Source organism: Leucoraja erinacea, chromosome 16 (assembly GCF_028641065.1).
Source record: "Leucoraja erinacea ecotype New England chromosome 16, Leri_hhj_1, whole genome shotgun sequence".
NCBI classification, from domain to species: Eukaryota; Metazoa; Chordata; class Chondrichthyes; order Rajiformes; family Rajidae; genus Leucoraja; species Leucoraja erinaceus.
In genome coordinates this window covers 30,725,454-30,743,329 of record NC_073392.1, presented here as the reverse complement: position 1 = coordinate 30,743,329, position 17,876 = coordinate 30,725,454, and the positions used below count along the sequence as shown (strand labels likewise).

The 17,876-nt window shown below is 45.2% G+C and overlaps 1 protein-coding gene across 1 annotated transcript in view; it reads left to right on the top strand.

The window, feature by feature from the left end:
- mst1rb (macrophage stimulating 1 receptor b) overlaps nucleotides 1–17,876 on the top strand; it is a 110,667-nt gene that overhangs the window by 52,833 nt on the left and 39,958 nt on the right. The window contains exons 4-6 of the mRNA XM_055648051.1: nucleotides 8,694–8,810; nucleotides 10,848–11,018; nucleotides 17,181–17,341. Of these exons, the coding sequence (XP_055504026.1) occupies nucleotides 8,694–8,810; nucleotides 10,848–11,018; nucleotides 17,181–17,341 (449 nt within the window). The remainder of the gene's footprint in view (nucleotides 1–8,693; nucleotides 8,811–10,847; nucleotides 11,019–17,180; nucleotides 17,342–17,876) is intronic.

The following is a 17,876-nucleotide window of genomic DNA, read 5'->3' as shown; positions in this document are numbered from 1 at the left end:
CCCTGCTCAACCCCATTCTCCTGCCTTCTCCCCATAGCCCCTGACACCCGTACACATCAAGAATCTGTTAATCTCCGTTTTAAAAATATCCATTGACGTGGCCTCCACACCTGTCTGTGGCAATTAATTCCACAGATTCACCACCCTCTGACTAAAGAAATCCCTCCTTATCTCCTGAAATGCCACTGAAATGCAAGTCTTTAATAAAACACGAGGGTTTTGTGGTTATTTTTGCCGAGCTATTGTCAACCGTGCAATAAATCTTACCACTTGATGTTGTGGGATCTCGCCCTATGATCTCTGGTCCCACAGTGTAACAGGACCCTTATTATCACTGAGATGATGTGGAAAGTTTTGACTTTGTGAGGTGATGGTGGCTTGGGGGCCAGGCCTGTATAGAAGAATGTGATGAGACTTTGAGATAGTGCCCTCAGTGTGGAAGATTTATTTTTTGTTTTGCTTGGAGTCCAATCAGTTCCAAACACAGAGCATTTTTACTTGTTGCTATCCTATTCTCTGGGCTGTCGTTAAATCGCGCACACATAAAGTCATGGAGATATTTTCTTTTGTTTACTTTAGTTTAGTTTAGAGATATAGCACAGAAACAGGCCCTACGGCCCACCGAGTCTGGGCTGGCCAGCAATCACCACACACTAACGCTATCCTACCCACACAATTTAGAAGTTTATCTAGCCAATTAGCCTACAAACCTGCACATCAATGGAGTGTGGGAATAAACCGGAGATGCTGGAGAAAAGCTTTGCAAATCAAGGGGAGAATGTACAAACTCTGTACCCGTTGTCAGGATTGAACTGAGTGTCTGGCGCTGTATGGCACCAACTCTACTGCTGTGCCACTGCACTGTATTTGTTAGTTTATTGTCACATGTACCGTGGTGCAGTGAAAACGGAAATTGAACAAAGGAAATCAGTACCTTCTCCTGCAATTGTATTTCCAAGGTGAGCCGATTAACTTTGTGTGTGTCTCTCTGTCTTGGTTGCTGTTTGTCAGTGTGTTAGAGCTCTGAGCAGTCTGTGTGACTGGAACACTGGCCCAGACAAACAGGATACCTAAAGCTTATGCAATAATGAGTCCCCTGCCTGATGCATCATCCTTCCTGCTGTGCTAAAGGCAGTAAACCAGCCCCACGATGCTCTCATCTGCCTGTATTGAATATTTACCACTGTAACAACATTAAACATACCACTTGGAAGGTATTAGCTAAAAGGGGAGGTGACAAAGGTGGATTGTTGACTCTGGAGCATTGGAGCTAAGGGGAGATCTGTAGTCATGGAGTCTTACAGCATAGAAACAGGCCCTTCGGCCCAACTTGCCCACGCCGACCAAGATGTCCTATCTACACTATTCCCAATAGCCTGCATTTAGCCCATATCCCTCCAAACCTATCCTATCCATGTACCTGACCAAATGTATTTTAAAAGTTGTGATAGCTCCTGCCTCAATTACCTCCTCTGCCAGTTCATTCCATTTATCCGCCATTCTCTGTGTGAGAAAGGTTCCCCTCGGGTTCATCTGAAATTTTTCTCCTCTCACCAGAAATCTATGTCCCCTGGTTCTTGATTCCCCTACACTGGGTAAAGGACTTTGGGCACTTGACCTATCTATTCCCCTCATGACTTTATAGCGCTCTAAAAGATCACCCCTCATCCTCCTGTGCTCCAGGAAATAAAGTCCCAGCCTGCCCAACCTCTCCCTATAGTTCAGACCATCGGGTTCTGGCAACATCCTCGTAAATCATCTCTGCACTCTTCCCAGCTTAACAACATCCTTTCTATAGCAGGGTGATCAAAACCGAATAAAAAAGATCATCCACACATATATCTCCTCCCGCCTCGATTACTGCAACGGACTCCTGACGGGCACCTGAAAAAGGGACCACATCACCCCGATTCTGGCCTCTCTCCACTGGCTCCCAGTGCGGTTCAGAATAAATTTCAAGATCCTTCTTTATGTTTACAAAGCCCTTAACGGGCTTGCCCCAACCTACATCAAAAAGCTGCTTACCCACCACGCCATCTTCAGGTTCCTCAGATTGGCCGACTTGCTTCAATCATCTCTGTTCTATTCTGGTGCTGTGGTTTTGCGTCTGTTCACAATGGGAATCAGTTTACGGAGCAGTGTTGCCAAAAAAAACTGCTGTGAGGGAATGGAGGGATGTGGTTTTTGTACACTGGAGACTAGTTTCCTGAAACCTATTGGATTTTTGGTCCAGTAACTATGAAAGAGGCGTATCAAAAAATAGCGCATGAAGTCCAAGCTTAACATTGAAGAAGGAAAGTGACTGATGTTCACCACAGAAGTGAAACATTTTGCACATATGGGTCGTGGTTGAATTATTTTTCTGTATGTGCATTAGGAGCCCAGGGAGATGATTATGGTCTGGTCAGCCCACTTTGTTGCCAATAGGTTTTCTTTTTAAACAGGTTAACCATATATCAATTACAGCACGGAAACAGGCCATCTCGGCCCTACAAGTCCGTGCCGAACAATTATTTTCCCCTAGTCCCATCTACCTGCACTCAGGTTCCTCTTTGCCAGAACACAACCTGTTTGGAGATTCTACTACAATGACTTTCCTACTGTACACAGATTGGTTGAGGTACCTTTTTGAGTTGAGGTAGCTGGAAAGAATGGAATTATTTTGACCTGGTCGTCTGATATGGGCAGCACAGTGGCACAGCACTAGAACTGCTGCCTCTACAATGCCAGAGACACAGGTTTGATCCTGACCTTGTTGTGCTGTTTCAATAGAGTTTGCACATTCTCCCTCGGACGTGTGGGTTTCCTCTGGGTACTCTGGTTTCCTCCCACATCCCAATGGCGGGCAGGTTTGTAGGTTGTTTTGCCCCCAGTGCGTACGGAGTGGATGAGAAAGTGGGATAACGTGGAACTAGTGGAATGGGGGAATCGATGGTCAGCATGGATCTGATGGGTCGAAGGGGCTGTTTTCTTGCTGTGTCTTTCAACCAATTCAATCAAACTAGGAATTGAAGGTTTTGCTCTCTATTTACTGCCATTTGAACAATGTCCAATGTGATTCGGTGCTATTTTGGGATGTTGGTGAAGTACCGCAGAATGAAAAGCCATTAATATGCGTCCCTGTTGGAAAACTACTAGAAAAATACAGCAGAACCATTCATGCGGCCACAGGGCTGGTGCAGGTGATTAATTGTGAGCTGCTGGGCATAGCGAGAAGTAATTGGAGATGGGTTTGGCAGAGTAAAGATTCAAGCAGTTTCACTGACTGGCAGCGTAGGACAATGATGCAGGCAATCGCAAAACAAGATAAGGGGACCGTGGAAGTGTCTGCTGGGTGCTGATGCTGTTAGGCTTGGAAGTCAGTCGTAAAGAGTGTAAACACTAACTAGAGGTTAGTCCATGGGAAACCAAGGTGAATGGGATTCAAACAATGACAGGAAGCAAGCTGAGTCTCCCCGGGACGACTTGCTTCCACGTTCCTATTCATACTTTTGGCTTGTCCACTTATCCCTCTGAGATGGCTGTAAGCACGGACGTGACACGTTGAGGAAGTCTTTCCCCTCCGCGGGATAGGAATTCCCTTGGAAAGCAACAGGCAAGGGGTGGATTTGACGGGCCACTCAGTTAGGTCTTGCTGGAGGTGAGGATTTTATGTGTGAGAAGGGACTGCAGATGCCGAGCCTGCGATAGTTTCGCAGAACACCTCATTCAGTCCGCCCAGGTCTACATGATCTCCCAATTGACTAAACGCTTTAACTCCCCCTCCCATTCTCGTATTGACCTTTCTGTCCTGGGCCCCCTACACTGTCAGAGTGAGGCCCAACGCAAATTGAAGCATATATAGCTGGTAGACAAAAATACTGGAAAAACTCAGCGGGCGAGGCAGCATCTATGGAGCGAAGGAATAGGTGACGTTTCTGGTCGAGACCCTTCTTCAGACTCAGATACCTTTGATTTTTCCAGCATCTGCAGTTCCTTCTTAATCATATTTTGCTGGGTCAGCTTACAACCCAGCGGTATGAATATTGACGTCTCTAACTCCCTTGCATTCCCTCTCTTTTTGTCCCTCCCACATCCTAGTTCTCCGACTAGTTCCACTGTCTTTCTGATTAAATATCAGTAAATGTCACCTTCCTCTCAGCTAACAATGAACCATTCTACATTTCCATATCATCATCTGCTTTGATCTCTCTTTGTCACACCTTACCCTTCTATATCTCTCCTCCCTCTCCCCTGATTCTCAGTGTGAAGAAGGGTCTCGACACGAAACGCCACCCATCCCTTCTCTCCCGGTGAGGACTTTATATCAGCAGTGAGAAGTCAGCAGAGGACGGCTCAGAGAAGGAGTCCAACGAAATTGCACCTTGGGACAAGGATCTGTAGATACTTGTTAAGACTTGTCAGTGTTCCTGCATGCTGGCTATAAAATTCTCCTAAATATAATTCAAAGGAATTCTAAGGCAAAACCATTTACAACGGCAGTATCTCAATTAATATGAGGGTACATGTAATTCTCCACAATTACTATCCAATGGTTTGCACTGAGCAGAAATCTGTCCACAAATTTGCTCTTCGGCGTAACTGTGGTCGTATCAGCGGACATAGTGGACGGAAGGGTCTGTTCCGATGCTGCATCGTTCTATGTCATATGTAACCCAGGTAGCCTCTTCATCCTGAGCTTTTGGCAAGTGTTCAGTGGTTGAGTTACGTAGCAAAACTGGGTTCTGAACATTATTAACTTCTCCCATTGTCAATTGTTCTTATTTTGTTAACCTGGACTAAACCTTTGCATTCCTCCTTTGCTGAGGTTACAAGTTCATAAGTCATCGGAGCAGAATGAGACCATTCGGCCCATCGTGATGTTATACTGCGAGCAATTCTGGGCACCATATCTGAGGAAGGATGCGTTGGCTCTGGAGAGGGTGCAGAGGATGTTTACAAGAATGATCTCAGGAATGCGTAGATGAATCTATGATGAGCATTTGGCGGCACTGGGCCCTGCACTCGTTGGAATTTAGTTTAGAAGAATGAGGGAGGGACCTCATTGAAACACAAAATAGTGGAAGGCTTGGATATAGTGGATGTGGAGAGGATGTTTCCACTAGTGGGAGAGTTTAGGACTAGAGGTCAGCCTCAGAATTAGACATTCTTTTAGGAAGGAGTAAAAGAGAAATTTCTTTAGACAGAGGGTGTGAATCTGTGGAATTCTTTGCCACAGAAGGCTGTGGAGGCCAAGTCAGTGGGTATTTTTAAGGCAGAGAAAGATAGATTCTTGATTAGTATGTGTCAGAGGTTATGGGGAGAAGGCAGGAGAATGGGGTCAGGAGGGGGAGATGCATCAGCCATGATTGAATGGCGGAGTATACTTGATGGGCCGAATGGCCTAATTCTATTATCACTTATAACGTCATGACCATCGCGTCTACTCTACCATTTAGTCACGGTTGAAAATATACCAATGATCCAAGGACTCAAAATCCCTGCCCCTGCTCCAGCTCCACAGCCATGAATTCATCTGACATATTCTGCTTCTGGCATATTCTGTCCTCACTAGTACATGGCACTGGGAGAAATCTGGAGATTACCAACCCTAAAATCTTGCTTTTTAACCCGTTTCCTATCTCCCTCAACGGGAGGGAGCGGTAAACTGGAATATGTGCAGAGAAGATTCACACGGATAGAAACATAGAAACATAGAAATTAGGTGCAGGAGTAGGCCATTCGGCCCTTCAAGCCTGCACCGCCATTCAATATGATCATGGCTGATCATCCAACTCAGTATCCCGTACCTGCCTTCTCTCCATACCCCCTGATCCCCTCAGCCACAAGGGCCACATCTAACTCCCTCTTAAATATAGCCAATGAACTGGCCTCAACTACCCTCTGTGGCAGAGAGTTCCAGAGATTCACCACTCTCTGTGTGAAAAAAGTTCTTCTCATCTCGGTTTTCAAGGATTTCCCCCTTATCCTTAAGCTGTGACCCCTTGTCCTGGACTTCCCTAACATTGGGAACAATCTTCCTGCATCTAGCCTGTCCAACCCCTTAAGAATTTTGTAAGTTTCTATAAGATCCCCTCTAAATCTCCTAAATTCTAGAGAGTATAAACCAAGTCTATCCAGTCTTTCTTCATAAGACAGTCCTGACATCTCAGGAATCAGTCTGGTGAACCGTCTCTGCACTCCCTCTATGGCAATAATGTCCTTCCTCAGATTTGGAGACCAAAACTGTACGCAATACTCCAGGTGTGGTCTCACCAAGACCCTGTACAACTGCAGTAGAACCTCCCTGCTCCTATACTCAAGGATGTTTAAGCTGGAAAGGGTGCAGATAAGATTTACAAGGATGTTGCCTGGACTGGAGGCTCTGAACTATAAGGAGAGATTGCGCAGGCTAGGACTTTGTTCTTTGAAATGCAGGAGGATGAAGGATGATCTTATAGATATGTATACGATCATGAGAGGAATAGATAGGGTAAATGTAGAGTCCTTTTCCCAGAGTATGGAAATAAAGAACTAGAGGACATAGGTTTAAGTGGAGGTGGGGGGGAGATTTAATAGGAACCTGAGAGACAACTTTTTTTAAAGAGGGTGGTAGGTATATGGAATGAGCTGCTGGAGGAGGTAGTTGAGGCAGGTACTATCACAATGTTAAAAAAACCTTTAAGGGCCTGTCCCACGAGCATGCGGCTCCATGCAGCGGTCGCGCTTGAGCCGTACGTCCTCGCGGGGCCGGTCCCACTTCGATCGCCGGAGCTGTATGGAGTTGTGCGGAGCTGGTCCCAACATCGCGCGGGGCTCCGAAAAACTGACCGTGTTCAAAAATTCCGCGAGGCAATGGCCTGCCGGCCTGCAGCCACCTCGACGCCGTACGCACCACCTCAACGGGCATATGCAGCGTCTTGACGCCGTACGTCACGCGGACTTCGCTCGATCTTCATGTCACTCACTCGACCTCCGCGCGGCCCCCCGCTTCCGGTTTGGTCGCGCTCGCCGCATGGAGTGGCATGCTCGTGGGACAGGCCCTTTAGTCACATACATGGATAGCATTTGTTTCGAGGGATATGGGCCAAATGCAGGCAGGCGGGACTAGTGTAGATGGTGGATCTTGGTGGGCATTGGCAAGTTTGGTTAAAGGGCATGTTTCCATCCTCTACGACTCCATATGCACTCGGCAGAATCTCATCCTTTTTTTGTCCATGGAATGTGTCGCCAGGGAAAATCACAAAAAGCAATTAGGTGATTAAGAAAAGGTGCAAGTAACAACTTTTCAAAGACCTTTAGACAGGAGCACAGATAAGAAAGGTTTGGAGGGATGTGTGCCAAGTGCAGGCAAGTAAGGTGTAGCTCGTCAGCAACTTGGTTGCTATGGATAAGTTGGGCAGAAGGACCTGTTTCCTGCCATTATGACTCTAGCTTTAAACCATGATTATCTTACATTGGCAAAGCCACTAATATTATCAGTGTAACAATTTTATTTTGTAAAATAGTTATATAATAAATTACATAATAAACTTTTATTATTATTAGTAAACTCAGTACACGTGACGATAATAAACCAAACCCAATACTATTGTGTTCTGATATAACTTTCAGACTTTAGAATGTGTCTAACATGAGTGAAAAGTAGAACAGAGTGTAGTCTAGTTGGAAGTGTGAAAACAGGCTCTTCGGCCCATCAAGTCTGCGCTGATCAGCGATCATCCGTGCACTAGTGCTATCTTACACATTAGGGACAATTTACAGAAGCTGATTAACCTTCAAACCTGCATTTCTGGGATGTGGAGAAAACCCACGCAGTCACATGGAGAATGTACATACTCCATACAGACAGCTCCTGTGGTCAGGATCGAACCTGGATCTCTGGCGCGCTCGGCAGCAACTCTGCCACTGTGCCGCCCCTTGTTGTACATTCCATCCAAAACTAGTTTATTGTGAATCCTATCTAAACATGGACGGGCAATTGAGGAAATTCAGAGTGTCTCCGAGGATCCTCCAGTGCACGCAGCGGCGATGGAAAGCATCTTGTCTGGGAACATTACCATCTGGTTTGGGAATTGCTCTGCCAAGGACAAGAAGGCTCTGCAGAGAGTAGTGCGTTCAGCCGAACGCACTATGGGAACTTCACTCGCCCCCCTGCAGGAACTATACAACAGGAGGTGCAACTCCAGAGCAAATAAAATCATGGGAGACCCCTTCCACCCCTGCAATGGACTGTTCCAGCTGCTATGGTCAGGCAAACGCCTCCGTTGCCATGCGGTGAGAACGGAGAGGTTGAGAAGGAGTTTCTTCCCAGAGGCAATTCGGACTGTAAACGCCTATCTCACCAGCGACTAACTCTACTGAAAGTTTTTCCTTCCATTATTTATTATGTAAAAGAATCTGTGTGTTATGATTGTGTTTATAATTTGTTTGGTTGTTTTGTTGTTTGTCTTCTGCACAAAAGTCCGCGAGCATTGCCACTTTCATTTCACTGCACATCTCGTATGTGTATGTGACAAATAAACTTGACTTGACTTGACTTGACTTGACTTGATGGTCTAAAGTACCCTGAAATAGTGAATGTGTTCAGACTTTGCATGTTGTTCTTTTGGTGTTTTGATCATGGAAACAAAATGTATATTTACTGTATGTTGTTGATGTTCAGAGCAGACTGATTTCCCCTCATATGTCATCCGATTCCTCCTTCTTTCCAGGTGATTGTTCAAAGGTCCTTTTATCCACATGCAAACTTCAGCCTGAGCAAATCCGATCCCGTTTCCCGAAAAGTCAACCAACTGAATGACTCCGTGCTGTTTGTAACCGGGAAACAGGTAGGAACTGGGCAAGAGATAAGAAAACCATGGGCATTATAAACTGAACCCCTTACTTCAACAAAGTACTATGTTGGGAAAGCACTGGGTGAATGAGGCGGAGGGGATGGCCATGTTAGCAATTGTCACAGACTTAATAGGCTGAATATGTTTTCCCTCATATAGTCTTAGAGTTATACAGCATGTTATAAAAATTTACACAGAGTTATACCAACGGGCCCAACCAGTTAGTTAAGTTTATACAGCGTGGAAACAGGCCCTCCGTGTCCGCAGCGACCAGCGATCCCCGCATATTAACACCACCCTACACACGCTAGGGACAATTTTACGTTTACATCAAGCCAATTAACCTTCAAACCTGTACGTCTGTGGAGTGTGGGAGGAAACCGAAGATCTCGAAGAAAACCCACGCAGGTACAGGCTCTGTGCAGACAGCACCCATTGTCAGGATCGAACCCGGGTCTCTGGGTGTGTGAGGCAGTAGCCCCATCCGCTGCGTCACCGTGCCGCCCTTTTTGCCATTATTGCTGTTCCTTTGCATAACAATTGTAGAATTTTAACCTTTCATTTCCAAACCCATGTCACTGGGTTTAACAAACTGTACAAGATTAATTAGGTAAAAGGAATTTCTTTGAAGAAACTATGATTTTTTTAATTTCAGTTAGCTGAAAAATTACTTGAACTCTTTTTTACTAGTTGTTTGTTCTCTTTCGGTTCATTTGTTTTACTTTCATACCTGCTGCGAAATTAAATTTAGACTATTCTGGATTCATTCTCGAATCACTTCATAAGCAACACAGTGGCACAGCTGGTAGAGTTGCTGCCTCGCAGTGCTGGAGATCCTCGTTTGATCCTGAACTCTGGTGCTCTGTGTGTGTAATTTGCCACAAAGGCACAACTTGAACGGACCCGTCAGGCCGCATGGCCTAATTCCACTATCATGTTTTGATCTTATGGAAGTGTACAAATTTATGAGTGGAACAGATTGGGTCGATGCACAGCCTCTTGCACAGAGTTGGGGAATTGAGACCCAGATGACATAGGTCTAAAGCCCTGTCCCACTGTACGAGTTCATTCAAGAGCTCTTCCGAGTTAAAAAAAAATCAAACTCGTGGAAGCACGTGGAATGAACGTAGCGGGTACATCGGAGCTCGGGGATGTCTCTTAGCGTCTCGTAACGCTAACGGCAGGTACTCGGGAAACGCGGTAAGCTCGGGAAGACTCGTGAAGATTTTTCAACATGTTGAAAAATGTCCACGAGAGCCTCGAGTACAGACGAGCGGCCATTACCATAAATCAGGGCAAACTCGGGAGAACTCTTGAATTAACTCGCACAGTGGGACAGGGCTATTAAGGTGCGGGAGGAAAGATTTAATAGGAACCTGAGGGGTAACTGTTTCACACAAAGGGTGGCAGGTGTATGGACTGAACTTCTGAAGGAGGTCGTTGAGGCAGGTACTATCGTTACGTCTAAGAAACATTTAGACAGGTACATGGATAGGACATTTAGAGGGATGCCGTCTGGAGCTATGCTTATGTTAGGGCCACCCATGGCGGTAAGGTTGAGGGGGAGGACTCTGACAAAGAGCAATCCAACCAAGACCTCAACGGTGGAACAAGCGGAGGATGATGGCTGACTTTAGTGGAGCATCACAATGGCTGAGAAAGCAGATAAAGGCTGCAGCAGAAAAGGGTCTCCAGTCGTCTTGAACTCCATGCCACTGGATCCTGACCCAGATCTGTCTAGGACCGTGTGGTGGCTGTCTGTGCACCAGTCTACCTACGTTAAACAAAATCACGCACTGGCGTCCTCCAACCCTGGAGACACCCATGGTCAGCCATGATCGAAGGGCGCCTAAGAAGATGGATATGGGCCAAAAGCAGGCAAATGGGACGTGTAGATAGGACATGTTGGTCAGTGTGGATAAGTTGAGGCAATAGACCTGTTTACTCCGTATGACTCTATGACTCTATGATCTTATGGTTAGAGACTTTTCCTGCTCCCTCTGACATAGGCTTTGTCCTTTTGAATGGCAGGTGACCCAGGTACCCATCAATGGACCGGGATGTCATCACTTCTTGACCTGCTACAAGTGCCAGATGGCACCGTCCTTCATGAAGTGTGGTTGGTGTGATAGAAAATGCACGTGGGAGGAGGAATGTCAACAAACGTGGGTCCCAGACACTTGCTCGCCTGCTGTTGTTGAGGTAGGATTCCAGATGTGTGCAACATTTCTTTATTTTACCCTTCCTATTCATAGATCAGCACATTTATCTGATGATAAATCTTTGCACAGAGAGCGGTGGGTATAAGGAACGAGCTGCCAGAGGAGGTGGTGGCGGCAGGTAGTATAAGAATATTTAAAAAATATTTGGACAGGTACAGAGGAAGATAGTTGCAAAATACTGGAGTAACCCCTGTTTCAGTTTCTGAACTGCATGACTATGATATATCTATGAAGATCTTTGTTGACCTTGACTGATTTAATTAGTTTAGTTTAGTTCAGAGATACAGCAGAGAAACAGGCCCTTCGGCCCATCAGGTCCACGTCGATGAACGATCACCCGTATACTAGTTCTATCCTACACACCAGGGGAAATTTACAGAAGCCAATTAATGTACAAACCTGCAAATCTTTGGAGTGTGGGAGGAAACCGGAGCACCCAGAGAAAACCCATACGGTCACAGAGAGAACGTAAAAACTCCATACAGACAGCACCCGTTGTCAGGAAAAAACCCGGGTCTCTGGCGCTGTAAGGCAGCAACTCTACTGCTGCGCCACCATATGCCGACCAGTTGATGCCGCTCATTGTTGCATACCTTGCAAATGTCCCAAACATGAAGCAAAGCCTCTTTAACAAAGTGCTGGAAGCAACATTGCAGACATTGAATCGAGTTAAAATACCGTTAATGCCTTAAAGAGTGACAGTGGGGAGCAACTGGTAATGAGGAAATACATTCAAGTACAGTTCCCCCACCAACTTTCCAGCACCCTTGGTTCCAGAGCCTTTCTGGTTTATCCGTTATGTCGGACCACTAATAGGTCGCAGCCTCTGAGAGGAGTCTATCGCTACCAGAACAGTTTGTCTAGGTCGCCGAGGTACCTGCCCGCAAAGTCAGCCTCGGAAGTCGGCTATGGGAACGGATCTGCCAGCTGCGGCTTGGCCAGAGTTCCAGAAACCCAGCCACAGGGGACAAATTCAACCCGCGCCGATCAGCACAAAGGTCCCGATGAAGTCTAGATCCGCTGTCCCACCCGGCCAAGGCACCACGCTTTTGGTGGAGCTACTGGGGGGGGGGGGGGGGGGGGGGGGGCAGGGGGATTTCAAGTGCGCTCTTGTAAATTTCACTGTCCAGAGGAGGTGCTAGACCACCATTTGCCAGAAAATTGGTGGTTGACCTGTACATTAATGGTAAAAACCCTCAGTCTGACTGCTGAGAAAATGGAGATTCAATCTCTACAGCTGCTAAACTGAAAAGATTAGAAAACATCGAAAATAGGTGCCAAGAGGAGACCATTCGGCCCATCGAGCCAGCATCGCAATTATTTTCAGTTTTAAGAAAAACACAAATTGTTGGAAGAACTTAGGAGGTCAGGCAGCATCTGTGGAGAGAGTAGATAGGTGATGTTTTGGGTCAGGGTCCTTCTTCTGACTGAAGTGGGGAGAAAGTAAGGGATTATAGTCAGGGCAGGACAAAGCCAGGCAAGTGATGGTGGATACCTGTGAGGAGAGTTTCATTGGAGGATGAGAGGACACATGCAGGAGACGGAAAGTAGATAAAGGGTGCAAGATAAGGAGAAAAATGAATGAAATGTAAAACCAGTTGCAGTATTTTGTACAGTGGAATGCTGTAACTACTTTGTTAAAGGACTTTATCTTGATTCAGACTTTTATGATCCACATAGATAAAAATTACCATTGTTCAAAACCTTGTAAAATAAACTATTGAATAATCGTTCAAAAACTTTGTCATGACATTAAAACGGAAAACAATCCACATGTTTAAAATGTTCAGATACTAAAATCATTGTGCAGTTTTGAACTTTGGAATTATCTGTATTTAGGCTGCTGACGTTTGCACTTTGAACATGTTGTAATTACCCAAAGCCTGCATTGACTACAAAGTCTACTTTGTTTGTTATACTTCCAACAAGTGTAAGTGAGGAAAGTGAGTTGAATAATTAAGCCAGACGTGAGGCAAAGCTACTTTGAAGCTTATTCAGAAGTATAAACCTGCTCGTTGCATCATATAATATAACGCTGTTACAAGGCAGATTTCGGGAATAGGAAAGTGAGATTGGTTCAGGTGCAGTAAAGCCATTGTGTCGTTTGTAGAGTGTTAACAGTAAAGCTACAAACCTTTAACTGTTTCAACACCAACAGTTCACTCGGGTTCAACAATGACACGTGGAAATGCACATCACGGAAGGAAGCCATTTGGCCCATTGCACCCGTTCTAGCCCTTTAAACATTAGCCATTTTGATCTTAAAGACAGGCATCACCTTGAAAGGCTAGTACAGTGTTAATTGCCCAACCCAGTGTCCTTGAGCTGAGAGGCCTGTTTACCAAAGTCAATTATATTGTCGTGGCTCTTGAGTTGCTCTCGAGTCGAGTGGGTAAGGATAGCAGATTTTGTTCCGCTGAAAATATTAGTGAATCAGATCACTAAATGCTAGTTTTTAATTCCAAATGTATTTAATCCCGCTCCCCTACTGTGGAGGAAGTTGAACTGTTGAAGTTCCTCCTTTCTGGAATATAGACCTAATGAAATGAGTCATACCGTGATACTGCGTAGAAACAGGCCCTTCGGCCCAACCTGCCCATGCCGACCAAAATGCCCCATCTACACTAGTCCCACCTGCCTGCGTTTGACCCATACCCCTCTAAACCTGTCCTATCCGCGTACATGTATAAATGTTTCTTAAACGTTGCATAAAATTCTCACTTCCTTCATCTTACCTCATGGAGTGCATCTTTTTGACCTTCAAGTCCATCTGCAACTCCCTTTGAAAATATTTTTTATTGAATCTACTTCAACAGGGGGCAGCTAGTCCAAATCCCAATGCATTGTGTCAACAATTATTCCCACTTCAACCTTATTCATGCCAATTATATAAATCTGACCCAATGCCCCAGTAAGCTATTTCTATAATCCACTTTATCAAAGTCTATATGTTCTGCTAAGGCACAGAATGCAATGCTTACTGAATGGCATTTCTATTGAGTATGGACTTTGGTGAGAAAGGGGCCAATCTCATTTTAAATATATATTGATTTACTTAACTTTGTAACTTTAATTTGCAGTGGTAAATAAGTTATATAAAGTGGTAAACGAATAACCTGCCAAGTAATTGGGTAACTGGTTAATAAAAGTCAGCTCATTCTAAAATGTGTGAAGCAGACTGAGTGGGTTCTTAGTTTAGTTTAGTTTAGAGATACAGCATGGAAACAGGCCCTTCGGCCCACCGAGCCCTCACCAGCCATCGATCACCCACACACTAGTTCTATCTTATACACTAGGGGCAATTTACAGAAGCCAATTAACCTTGAATTCTGCACGTCTTTTGGAATGTGGGAAGAAACCGGAGCGCCTGGAGAAAACCCACACGGCCACAGGGAGAACATGCAAAACCTGTACAAACTGCACCCATTGTCAGGAATGAACCCGGGTCTGTAAGGCAGCAACTCTACCGCTGCGCCATCGTGCAGCCCCCTAAATGGCACTCATGACACATCCTTGCCTCTCAGCACATGCTTCCTATGCCTTGGACATTGCGGACATGCATGTTATGGCTTTCTTTCCCAAACTTGGCACCTTCACAGTTATTTATTGACAACTTGTGAAGGATTTGAGTTCATAGTCAAGAATATCTATGCAGAAGCACAGAGGGGAACAACAAGTTAGGTAATGATCAGGTGAGCTCGAATCTTAAGCAAAGGTCACATCGAAGTGAGATTCACGAAGTGAGATCCTTTCCTTCACCATTATTTGGTGAAGGAAAGGAAGAGGTGGTCAGGTATTGGGAGTGGGTTGGAGACACAAGGAACTGCAGCTACTGGTTTAAAAAGAGAGTACAATATGCAGGAATAACTCAGTGGGTCAGGCAGCATCTCTGGAGAACGTGGATTTGTGACGTTTCGGCATGGGACCCTTCTTCCGAAAGTTAGTTGAAGGGATATGGTGTTTTAATAACGGATAGGAAGGAACTGCAGATGCTGGTTTACACCGAAGACAGACGCAAAATGCTGGAGTAACTCAAGTCAGCGAGTCAGTCAGCATCTCTGGAGAAAAGAATAGATGATGTTTCGGGTCAAAACCTTTTTCAGATTGAAGAAAGGTCCCGACCCGAACAGTCATCTATCCATGTTTAAGAAGGAACTGCAGATGCTGGAGAATCGAAGGTACACAAACAAGCTGGAGAAACTCAGCGGGCGAGGCAGCATCTATGGAGCGAAGGAAATAGGCGACGTTTCGGGCCGAAACCCTTCTTCAGACTGATCGGGGGCGGGGACAAGAAAGGAAAAAGGAGGAGGAGCCCAAAGGCTGGGGGATGGGAGACAGCAGGGGGACTGAGGAAGGGGAGGAGACAGCAAGGACTAACAAAATTGGGAGAATTCGATGTTCATGCCCCCAGGATGCAGACTCCCCAAACGGAATATGATGTGCTGTTCCTCCAATTTCTATCCATGTTCTTCAGAGATGCTGCCTGAGCTGCTGAGTTACTTCAGCACTTTGTGTTTGATTTTTGTAAATCAGCATCTGCAGTTACTTGTGTCTATCTGATTTTGGCAAAATGATTTTGTCAGAATCCACTTCATATATAAGTAATGATCCTCAAAACTCAATCCAAACTGGTCATATTCAGTGTGTAGGAAGGAACCACGGATGCTGGTTTAAACCCTCGATAAACTGAAAAAGCTGGAGTAACTCAGCGGGTCAGGCAGCATCTCTGGAGAAAAGGATAGGTGATGTTTTGGGTCGAGACCTTTCTTCAGATTTAGAGTCAGGGGAAAGGGAAATGAGAGATATAGACGGATATAGAGAGAGTTTGAACAAATAAATGAACAAAATGTAAAAAGTAATGATAATCAAGGAAGGTTAGAGCCCACAATAGTTGATTGTTGGCTGTGGGCCAGATGATAATGAGTTACAGTGAAACTCATCATGAACTGGGTATTTGACCCATGGGTGCTGACATGAAACTTCACCCATCCTTTTTCTCCAGAGATGTTGCCTGACCCGCTGAGATATTCCAGCATTTTGTGTCTATATTTTGATGGGTCGTGGATTTGGTGCCCCTTGTATGATTTTGTGTGAGGGACTTGCTTAAAGGATCGGTTAAGGTCAGAGTAGAATGCTTTGTTGCTCTCAGTCATTGCTTCAGGGAAATGAACGATAGAGATGGTGATATAGAGAGATATAGAACAAAGGAATGAAAGCTATACAAAAAGTAACTGATCATGGATAAGTGAAGCCCACAATGGTCCATTGTTGGCTGTGGGCGAGGTGATAACGAGCTATACAGACAGTGAAACTCTACAGAATAGAATAACTAAGATTTTTGCCTCCATCACAGTGAGGAGGTGTTTGGTGGACTCACTGTGGTGGATGTTAATTTGTGTTTACTGTCTGTTCTGTTGTCTATTATTGTATTGTATGTGTGACTGCAGGCACGAAATTTCGTTCAGACTGAAAGGTCTGAATGACAATAAAGGAAATTCAATTCAATTCAAATTCAAGTTGTGGGAGGGATGGAGAGGGAGGATATGCAAATGGTTACTTGAAGTTAGAGAAATCAATATTCATACCGTTGGGTTGTCAGCTGCCCAATCAAAATATGAGGTGCTGTCCCTCCAATTTGCATTTGGCCTCACTCTGCCAACAGAGGAGGTCCGGTCAGTAAGGTCAGTATTGGAATGGGAGGGGGAGCTAAAGTGTTTGGCAACCGGGAGCTCACAGAGGCTATGGCGAACTGAGCGAAGGTGTTCAGCGAAACGATAGCCCAGTTTACGCTTGATCTCGCCGATATATGAGTCCACTCCTAGAACAGTGTAGATGAGGTTGGAGGAGGTGCAGGTGAACCTCTGCCTCGTCCTATCAACAAGGAGACAAAAGCCATATTTACCTGTGTTCCCATCCCATGGAAGTTTTATATTGGAAGTTATAATGGGGTCTGAAGAAGGGTTCTAACCCAAAATATCACCTACCCATGCTCTCGAGGGATGCTGCCTGAGGTGCTCCGGCACTTTGTGTCTTTTATTTTGTAAACCAGCATCTGCAGTTCCTTATAATGGAAGTTGTTAAACCAGGTTCCGTTCGTTATGTTGCATAATAACGGCTTCCCCCTCTTCTATATAAATTTCAGTTTCTTCCCAAAAGTGCTCCTGTTAACGGTGAGACGGAGCTGACACTGTGTGGCTGGGACTTCAAGTCTCCAACCGGCCCCGCGATAACGGCAGCCTCTCATGTGGTGCGAGTGGGAACCCGATCTTGCAGAGTTATTCCTGAAAGCAGCGATGCAAGGAGGTACGCTTCTACAACTTTCTCTTTTCTCTGTTTTTAAATCAAGTGGGATGATTCTCTTTCCAAAAGTACAGATGGTTGCATGGAGCCATTGGAGGTAATGCAAGTTGAAGCAACAGTATATGGTGAATTTAATGTGGTCAATTATTCCGATCATTGGTTACATTGTCATACAGCATGGAAACTGTCCCTTTGGTCCAGCTTGCCGAAACTGATCAACATGTTCGATGTACACTATTTCCACCTTCTTGCATTTGGCCCATATCCCTCTTAACCTGTCCTATCCCTATGTACCTATCTAAATGTTTCTTAAACTTTGCAATTAAATCTGTCTCAACTGTAGCTCGTTTGATGCACCAACCACTCTTTGTGTGACCCCCCTTAGCTTCCTATTAAATGTTCCCCCCATCACCTTAAACCTATGTTCTCTGGTTCTCAATTCCTCTACTCTGGGCTGATCTATTCCTCTCATGATTTCGAACACCCCCATAAGATCACCCCTCATCCTCCTGCACTTCAAGTCACAGCGTACTAGCCT